Source organism: Lemur catta, chromosome 23, assembly GCF_020740605.2.
Source record: "Lemur catta isolate mLemCat1 chromosome 23, mLemCat1.pri, whole genome shotgun sequence".
NCBI classification, from domain to species: Eukaryota; Metazoa; Chordata; class Mammalia; order Primates; family Lemuridae; genus Lemur; species Lemur catta.
Genome location: NC_059150.1, coordinates 6,066,963 through 6,077,289, shown reverse-complemented (window position 1 = coordinate 6,077,289; position 10,327 = coordinate 6,066,963). Strand labels below are relative to the sequence as shown.

General features: G+C 43.0%; 1 protein-coding gene across 2 annotated transcripts in view; it reads left to right on the top strand.

Moving 5' to 3' along the window:
- The first annotated feature begins 2,027 nt into the window (after nucleotides 1–2,027).
- Nucleotides 2,028–10,327, top strand: part of DSTYK (dual serine/threonine and tyrosine protein kinase) — a 50,673-nt gene continuing 42,373 nt past the window's right edge. The window contains exon 1 of one of the 2 annotated variants that reach the window (XM_045536046.1): nucleotides 2,028–2,363. In XM_045536046.1, the coding sequence (XP_045392002.1) occupies nucleotides 2,099–2,363 (265 nt within the window). In that variant the 5' untranslated portion in view covers nucleotides 2,028–2,098. The remainder of the gene's footprint in view (nucleotides 2,364–10,327) is intronic. The other variant, XM_045536047.1, reaches the window with a different exon arrangement.

The following is a 10,327-nucleotide window of genomic DNA, read 5'->3' as shown; positions in this document are numbered from 1 at the left end:
GAATAGTTTTTAAAAGGGTGGGTTCTGTGACCTTTACCGGAAATAATGCCCTCTCTGATTACTTCTGCCTATCCAAATTTTGCCCCTTCTTCAAGATGGATTCCTATTTTAGACAACTCCAGTTTGAGTGTTCTCTCATTTAATCTCTTTTGCTAGAAATTATTGTGTGTGGCAAATCATCACACATTGCTTTGTTGCAGCTGTTCTATTTTTAAAAATAGTATCAACCATCTTGTATTAAAATTCCCATTTTATATTTTCATTTCTATTTTACTGAGCCTTTGGGAGTTGCACAGAGAATACAATCTTGCAAAAGAAGAATGGCCAATGGAGAATATGTGAGCAAATAAAAGGGAGGGAGTAAATGGGCAAGAGCATAAAGCTCCCCTCTTGCAGGCAGCCTTCACACACCTTTACCAAGTAGAGAGTCATTTGAATTAGTGACCGCTTTTTATAAGATGCTAAAACCTCCTAGAAAGCTAAAGCCTTCACATTTTACATTGAATTAATCTGAACAGAATGACATCATTTAGCTAAGATCACTTGCACTCAAGATGAGATGAGAGGTTGGGAGAAATAAAATTTTTTAAGCAGGACTCACAAAATCTTAGAGCCAAAAGGGCTTAAGATCAACTAGTCCAGGGCAGGTGTGGTGGCTCACACCTGTAATCCTAGCACTTTGGGAGGCTGAGGCGGGAGGACTGCTTGAGGCCAGGAGTTGGAGACCAGCCTGAGCAAGAAGACCCCCATATCTACAAAAAATAGAAAAATTAGGCAGGCATGGTGGTGGACACCTGTATTCCCAGCTACTTGGGAGGCTGAGGCAGAAGGATGGGAAGTTTGAGGTTGCAGTGAGCTATGATGATGCCACTGCACTCTAGGCTGGGCGACAGACTGAGACTGTGTCTCATAAATAAATAAATAAACAAATAAATAAATGGAAATATTAAAAAGATCAAGCAGTCCAAACCCTTATTTCATAGATGATGAAACAGGGTCCTGCCTGAGGTCACAAGCCAAGGCATTGGAGTCCAGACCCAAACTCCAATCTCTTAATTTCAGTTAAGGAACTACACCGTCCAGCCTGTCAGAGAAAAGGTCTCCATCTGGGTAAAAGATGGGGTCTTTCCACAGCAAGAAAGACACAGGTGGAATTTGTGCCCGGCGAAAAGGGGAAAGAAAGCAGGAAGTGTAAAAGATGTGACGTCAAGGTTTGCCCCCTTTGTGATTATGTCCAAGGGTCTGTGACAGTCTGTGTCAATGGAAGGTTTGCATATTAGCAGAAGCCGGGTTAAGATAATCAGAAGTGGTCTGGAAGGCTGCAAACCTCAACTTCCCCTTACCCAGCCCTGTCTCCCTTTAAGAAACCAATTGCACTTCAGCTTTTAGCTCATATCGACCCTTACACATCTCTCCTTTCCACATCTGGAGAAGGAAAGTCAGAAAAGGAGGATGCAATACAAACACGAGAGATTTCCCTATATCCAGAGCAGTTTCAGTCAATTCCCCAGTATCTATTGTATCCGGAAAGTGAGAGAGCCATTTAGGGTAACCATGGAGATATTACTGTCCTCAGTCACATTTCCTTCCTTTTCTCTATTAAAATCTTTGGCTCTGATTTCAGTAAGGCAGCCCACTTCTGCTGGAGTCCAGATTCTGCAGCCCTTCCCTCTCCTCAGGGACAGTCATGTAGGGATTAGGAACACAGTTTTAAATGAGGAGAGCGTGTAAGCACAAGAGCAGGTGAGGGTTTCACCAAAGGCAGGGCAGCCCCATCCACAGCCTCCCCGCCTTCAGCCTTGGGGTTTTGGTGCTCAACCCCTGCCCAGACTACAACTCCCAGAAGACCCCGCAGTGCCCGCGTCCTCCAGCGATCCTTCCCTCGCTCGTGCGGACCGTGGAGAGAAAGGTTCCGTTGGCTGTGCGCTGCGGGTTGGTTTGTTTGCGACGGCAGTGAGGGAGGTTGGGAGCCAGGCCGGCTGCCGGCGGGGGCGTCAGGGGGCGGATTCCTCCTCCTTTAAGCACCGGGGGGGCGGGGAGGAGGGAGGCCGGGCCAGCGGCTGGGGACCAAGCCGCGAAGACAGTGTGGGCAGCAGAGATGGAGGGCGACGGGGTGCCGTGGGGGAGCGAGCCCGTCTCGGGTCCCGGCCCCGGAGGCGGCGGAATGATTCGCGAGCTGTGCCGGGGCTTCGGTCGCTACCGGCGCTACCTGGGCCGGCTGAGGCAGAACCTGCGCGAAACTCAGAAGTTCTTCCGCGACATCAAGTGCTCCCACAACCACAGTCTTCCCTCCTCCCCTACGGGCGGCGGCTGGGCCGAGCTCGGCCCTGCAGGCGATGTCGCCGAAACCGGGCTGCAGGCGGGTAAGGAGGGCAGCTCCGAGGGCGAGAGGGCAGGAGAAGCCAGTTGGAGGGCGGACTGCGCCCCTGCCCCGCTAAACACCCCGGGGAAGCGGCCGAAGGTGGGAGCCGGGCCGCGTGGCTGGGCCCCCCAGGCCCGGGCCGGCCGCGTCTGGGATGCCGGGGGGGGGGGGGGCATCCCTCCCGGTGGGGGGAGGGGGGCGCAGAGGCCTCGGCCAGGGGACCTGGGGGCGGGGGGCGCCCAAGGGCAGAGGTCCCAGGAGCAGGACCCCGGGGACCAGGCTGCGCGGGCGGGACCGGGGAGGGCCTGTGTTTGCAGAGGGCGGGGGTCCATGGCGAGGAGTGGGAAGAAGTTGCTCTGAGTTAGGCGAGTGGGCAGCTGTGGTCAGGTCCCGGTTTGCGGATGGAGGAGCGGCAGTAGGCAGGGTGTCTCGGGGGCCCGAGGAGGCCACAGGACTGTAGTGTGTGTGTGTTTGAACATAATCAAATGTGAAATGTTTTGACTCCAATCATGAGGCAGCTCTGTGAAGAAGTAAGGAACGTACTCTAAACAGGGTTAGGGGTCGCCGAAGGAAATCGTGTCTGATGGGTGCCAGAGAATTACCAGAGATCTTGCTGTGCTTGTGGCGAAGAAGTTACAGAGGGAAGGGATCCTTTTGGTCTCAAGCCGTTGCAGGGCTAGCTACTCTAGCTCTTCTTGACATGGTTATTTCTGGGATGTGCCAGAGGTGCCAAATCGTGCATGGTCTTTAATCTTTCCTAACCTCTTGCTTCCTTTTGAAACTGCTGTTGGTAGGGAACTGGAGGGTTTGTTAACAACTGCATCTAACTAAGAAAAAGGTTGGAAGGGAGAAGGGATTGGCATCCCATGTAGATAGATATCTTGGATACAAAAATAGCAAAGAAATCAGTGGATTTAATTTAGTGATTCTCAGACTAAAGTGTGTATTAAAATAAAATCACCCCAGGGGCATATTGAAAACACCAGGTCTCAGGCTCTATCTCCTATTATTCTGATTGAGTAGGTGTGGGAGGGGGCGGGGGGGGGGCGGTCATGAGATTCTAATTTAACAGAAAAAGACCCTGGGCATCCTGACGCAGGTGGTCTGCTAACGTACTTTCAGAACCACACATTGATGTGCTGTTAGCAGATTTGAACATGAGGCTCAGAACTGAATGAATTGTTCTAACTTTGTGTGTTAGGCCGGATATTCCCAAAGTTTCATGTTTAATATCCTAAGTTTGACTAAGACTCCAGAAATGGTGATTAAAAATAAGAGACTAAGATGCTAATAGGGTCCTAAATGATACCATACCATTCACTTGGCCTGGATATCAATAAAAACTTTTATTTTACCTCATGTGATAAATGGGAGGAGGATGACCAGCTTTTTTGAAGTTGTAGTTTTGACATCGTATGTCCAGAGATTTGCTGTTCTGGAATAGACTTGCAGAGGGAACTAACTTCCGTGAGGCTATCGGAAAACAACTGGTGAGAAAGGCTGTTTCCAGAGAGGATCCCCAGAGTTTGTACTTTCACCCTCTCCCTTAGCAGTGCTTTCCAGTGGCTTCCCCTGCTCAGAGTTTTTCTTGTAGATTATCTTTAAAAGCCCTCCATTGCTCTCCTTGTTTTAAAACAACTATTTATTTTAGAATTACTGCTAAAAAAAAATCAGAGAATAGATTCACCTCAGAGGTGGAAGTTTTCAGGGAACCTTGGTTATCTCTTGTTTTTATTCTTTAAAAGCCAACCAAAGAAATACGAATATACCTTTGTATTTTGCCTCATTGGCTTTTCTAGTTGACTGGATCATGAACTAATCTTTACGTATTTAACTCTCTTCACCTTCTGCAGTCTGTCCATCCCAGATAAAAACCTGGGAGGGTGCAGATGGGAGGATCGGGAGCAATTTGATTTTGTTCCATAAAATGCTTCCTTCCTTTCAGCGTGGAGAGTTTTATCTTTGGGGGTGAAAATGCAAAAGGGAAAATGAGTGAGGAGGCATTTACTGTGTGTATTTTAGGGATGCATCTTCCCAGCTGTGTAGATAGTCATGTCAGAAAGTAGAAACCGTTCCTTAAAGGACAACTAGCTCTTGTTTTCTCCTTTTTACAGGCTATCTTTGTAAGGTCAAGTTCATTCAGAGACTGTCTCAACTTTCTTTTATGAATGTTGGTTTCTGATTAATAGGAACTTGGAATGTTAAGGGAGGGAACACTCAATTTTTTTAATGTTATCTCATGAAAAAAAATTTTTTAATTAATTTTTTTTAGAGATGGGGGTCTCACTATGCTGTTCATGCTAGCCTTAAACTCCTGGCCTTAAGCGATCCTCCTGTCTCAGCCTCCCAAGTAGCTGGGATTACCAGCACAAGCCACAGTGCCTGGCTGTTGATTCTTAACCTGGACAAACCTCTAGAAGGTTTTAATTATCATTTCAGAATAGAAGTGTCCCTCTAGGTTGGATGCAGTATGGAATTCGAGGAATCGAAGATCAGGGATTAACTCTGCATTTGAAATTATTGTACTATAAGGATGATAACAATAGTAAAATAATTTTCATGTCTGTATGTACCACTTATAATGCCATATAATACCACAAAATTTTATTATTCCGCTTTCAACCACAAAAGAGAGTGAAGGACCCCCAAATAATGTTTCCCTTTTTATTATTTATTTATTTATTTGAGATAGTCTTGCTCCGTTGCCCTGGGTAGAGTGCAGTGGCATGTTCATAGCTCATTGCAACCTCCAACTCCCAGGCTTAAGTAATCCTCTTGCCTCAGCCTCCCGAGTAGCTGGGACTACAGGCACGTACCACTGCACCTGGCTAATTGTTCTATTTTTGTAGAGACGAGGTCTTTCTCTTGCTCAGGTTGGTCTTGAACTCCTGAGCTCAAGCAGTCCTCCTTCTGCCTCCTAGAATGTTAGGATTGCAGGCATGAGCCAAGGCGCCTGTCTCTGTTTCCCTTTTAATTTTGATAGTTCTGTATTCACTGTGGTCAGTGCAGAGAATATGAAATATACATGATATTTTAGAGGTTAAAAAGTAGGTGGAATAGAACTCTAAAATGATCTTCTTTTTTTTTTTTTTTGAGAGTAGGTTGGCTTGTAACAAAGAAAACCGAATTGTAAGTGAAGTTTCCTTGATTCAGTTCTCTGCTGCCCAAATCATTGGCCGCCTTTTCAATTAACTATGGGAGATGAGAGCCCCTCTATCTGTTGATTTTCCTCTGTCAGAGGGTTCAGAAGTCATGAGATGAAAGCTTTGATGAAAGCTTTGAGCACTTCTGAAGAAAGGCAGGCTGGAGTATTAGTAGCAGAGGGAAAAGTATTTTTCTTGTTTTATGATCCAGTGGAGTTCCTGGCTGTTGCAATTTGTCATAAACCTCTCAATTTTAAGTAACTGGAGTGACTCAAATGTGTCTAGTTGAAATGCTCTAGCCTGTGCTGCCTTTCTTGGTTATGCCCCTTACTAACAGAATGACCTTGGGCAAATCACAACTGGGCTGTGTCATCGTTTCCTCATCTGGAAATGGGGATTATAATAGTACTTACCTCTAGGATTACTGGGAGTTAATATATGTAGGATTTAGAGAAGTGCCAGGGAAAGTGCTATGTAAGCATTAGCTATTATTCAATAAACGTTTAAGTGCATGGTATGTACTGGCCATTTTATGGGGGATAAAGAGTCAAATAAAGACATTGGCCTTGGCCTTGGTCTAGTGGAGAGCAATCTTTCCCTTCTATGCTTTTCTCCTAAGAAAGAAAAAATAGTTATAATTATCATCATTACAGTGTACTTGTTTGTGTTGGATGATAAATAAAAGGGACTAGGAAGACCTGAACTTGGTCTTCTAGAAAGGCATAATCTAATCTAAACGGTCTGTATGCCACACCCAGACACACACACACAAAGCAGAAAGCTGAAGTGTGGCTAGGTTATAGGCATTTCATATAAATTATAATTCTTAGGTTTTTAATAGTTCTTTGCCTTTGGTGAGCTGACAGCTGTGTTTCTCCAACATTCTTCACCCTTTTTTTTTCACACCTAGTATAAACTGGTTGCCAGAATTTAAAAGAAGGGGGAAAGCGCTACTGTACTTACTTTTCTTGGTCTTCTTAGACAGAAATTTGTATGGATAGTAAAGTTTAATTGGCAGAGTAACATTTGGGGAAGGGATGAAAAACTGGGAGAGAGGAGATTCTTTTTAGTCTGGTTTCATACAGCTGCCATCTTTGTGGGGCTGAAGGGTGGGGAGAAGCTGGAGTTGCGGAGTGAAACGGTGACAGTGGTTGCTGACTGGCTTGGGTACGCTTTCTAGTGGTTTGCCACAATCGTCTGTTTAGAAGAGCTGCCTGTGTATTTCAACACAAGCTCAGTAGAGACGGTGCTATAGTTGTGGTTCTTAATACTTTTATTACCTTAGATTAACAAAACCGCATTTTTTCCTCAAGAATAGCTAAAATTTTCTCAGTTTTCTTCCTATATGGAAGCAACAGACAGTGGTTGAAAGTAAGCACAAGCATTTGTATCAGACCTGGGTTCCTATTCTAGTGTATCCTCTTATTAACCGTATGACTTTGGGGCGAGTTACTTAACCTATTTGAGTCTTAGGTTCTTTGTGTATAAAATGGGAATGATACATAATGCCGTATATTGTATGATTCCATTTATATGAAATATCCAAAACAGGCACATTTATAGAGATAGAAAGTAGATTAGTGGTTTCTAGGGGATGTGGAGAGAGGAAAAGGAGGAATGACTGCTAATTGGTATGGTGTTTCTTTGGGAGGATGAAAATGCTATGGAATTAGATAATGGTGATAGTTGTATGACTTTGTGAACGTACTAAAAACCAGTGAATTGCACACTTAAAAGGAGTGAATTATATCTCAGTAAATAAATAGAATGGGAGTGATAATCCCTAACTTAACAAAATTGTTATATTTGGAGATAATATACATTAAAGCACAGAGATGTAGTTAGTGCTAACTATATATGGCTGTTTGAGTATTTGTGAGTGAGTGAGTGTGTGTGTGTGTGTGTGTGTGTGTAGTTGGTGAATATTGGATTAGGAAGTTGGAACATGGGGTTGAGGGAAGAATAAGAGGAGTAGAAAGATGGAATGTGGGACAGAACAGTTTTGAACGGGAGCCCGATTTAGGCCCAGGTTTCCAGGCTCTCAGTCCAATTCTACTTCTGTTGGCCCCTCCTTTGTTCTTTTCTGACCTGGCCATGGGAATGCAAGATGCACTTCTGCAGTGGAGAGACTTTGTTACAAATGAGTCATAACCCAGGCTCCATAGCTTGCAATGGAACCAAAATGTACTTCAGTGGGAGACTTTATCCAACTGAATGAGTGTAATATGACACTACCTACTCAGGCTTCTTCCAGTTCCTGCACCCTGATGTTTAGGGCATCAGGCCCCTCTTTGCTGATCTTGCTACCTCCTGCTCCCAGGGAGGAACCTGGGAGGAAATGGCCTCCCCAGGCACAGTAGCTGTTTCTACCCTTTCTCTTTTTAGCATTTCCCCTTCCTAATCTTCCTTTCCTGGGATAATCTGTTTCCCATGGCACAGGGCAGCCTGCTATTAAAAAAGAGTTGGAAAAATTTGCCTGTTCTTAAAAGAAAAAACATATTGCCTTTAAGCTTATTATTATTTGCAACATGTTTTGTCTTAAAAGTCATTACTGATTTCAGTATGGTTAAGTTCTTTAGACTTGTGAATGGTTTTTAAAGAAAGCATAGATTTAAATAAAAAAAATGCAATCTGGTTTTTAAATTTTGTTTTGCTGTGTCTACTTTCATGTTTTCTTTCTTTATGCTTCTGTTCTGTTTTACTTGATTAAGAGAAAGAGGAATCTTCCTGCAATAAATGTACTTTTCAAAACCAATCCTTTGGCAATAAAACCACAAAAATATGTTATTAAAGTAAAGCAGAATATGAATTTTTCTTTTCTTTTTTAAAATTTCAGAACATTATGGGGCTACAAATGTTTTGGTTACATGAATTATTTTTGTACAGTTTGAGTCAAAGTTATAAGTGTGTCCATCATCCAGTGTGCATTGTACCCGTTAGCTGTGAATTTATCCATCGCCTCCTTCCTCCTTCCACCTGCTTGATTTCTGTTGAATTTTACCACCATATGTACATACGAGCGCTGATCATTTAGTTCTGACTTAATAGTGAGTACATGTGATATTTTGATGGTCTCCAGTTCCATCTAGGTTGATACAAAAGGTATTAGTTCACCATTTTTTATGGCTAAGTAGTACTCCATGGGATACATATACCACATTTTATTAATCCACTCATGTATTCATGGGCACTTGGGTTGTTTCCACATCTTTGCAATTGTGAATTGTGCTGCTATAAACATTTGAGTACAAGTGTCTTTTTTATAAAATATCTTTTTTTCCTTTGAGTAAATACCCAGTACTGGGATTGCTGGATCAAATGATAGGTCTATTTTAGTTCTTTGAGGTGTTGCCACTCTACTTTCCGTAGAGGTTGAACTAGTTTGCAGTCCCACCAACAGTGTGTAAGTGTTCCTTTTTCTCCCCGCTAGCATCTGTTGTTTTGGGATTTTTTGATAAAAGCCATTCTCACTGGAGTTAGGTGATATCTCATTGTGGTTTTGATTTGCATTTCCCTGATTATCGGAGATGTTGAGCATTTTTTGATATGTTTATGGGCCATTAGTCTATCTTCTTTTGAAGAGCTTCTGTTCATGTCTTTTGCCCACTTTTTAATGGGGTTGTTGGATGTTTTTGTGCTGAATTGCTTAAGTTCTTTATAGATTCTGGCTATTAGCCCTTTACTGGATGTATAGCATGCAAATACTTTCTCCCATTCTATAGGTTGTATTTGCTCTATTCATTGTTTCCTTGGCTGTGCAGAAAATTTTTAGTTTAACCAGGTCCCATTTATTTATTTTTGATGTTGCTGACATTGCCTTTGGGGTCTTTTTCATAATTCTTTGCCTAGGCCAATAACTATAAGAGTTTTCCCAACCTCTTCTTTTAGAATTCTTATAGTTTGATGCCTTAGGTTCAAGGCTGTTATCCATCATGACTTAGTTTTTGTGAGTGGTAAAATGTGCAGATCCTATTTCAGTCTTTTCCATGTGGCTATCCAATTTTCCCAGCACAATTTATTGAATAGGGATTCTTTTCCCCAGTGTATGTTTTTGTCTGCTTTGTCAAAGATCAGATGGCAATATGAGGATGGTTTTATATATGGGTTCTCTGTTCTGATCCATTGGTCTGTGTCTCTGTTCTTGTACCAGTACCATGCTGTTTTGGTTACTATAGCCTTGTAGTATAGTTTGAAGTCTGGTAAAGTGATGCCTCCCAATTTCTCCTTTTTGCTTAAGGTTGCTTTGGCTATTCAGGGTCTTTTCTGGTTCCATATGAAGCATAGAATTATTTTTTCTAGATCAGCAAAACATGACGTTGGTATTTTAATGGAGATTGCATTAAATCTGTAAATCACTTTGGGTAGTATCGACATTTTAACAATGTTGATTCTGCCGATGCCTGAGCATGATATGTTTTTCCATTTGTTTATATCCTCTGTGATTTCCTTTCTCAGTGTTTCGTAGTTCTCCCAGTAGAGGTCTTTCCCCTCGTTGGTTAAATATATTCCTAGGTATTTTGCTTTCTTTGTTGCTATTATGAAAGGTATTGAGTCTTTGATTTGATTCTCAGCTTGACTGTTGTTGGTGTATAGGAATGCTACTGATTTTTTTTTTTTTTTTTGGAGACAGAGTATCACTCTGTTGCCCAGGCTAGAGTGCTGTGGCGTCAGCCTAGCTTACAGCAACCTCAAACTCCTGGGCTCAAGCAATCCTACTGCCTCAGACTCCCAGAGTGCTAGGATTACAGGTGTGAGCCACCGCATCTGGCTGGAATGCTACTGATTCATGTACATTGATTTTGTAACCTGAGACTTTGCTGAA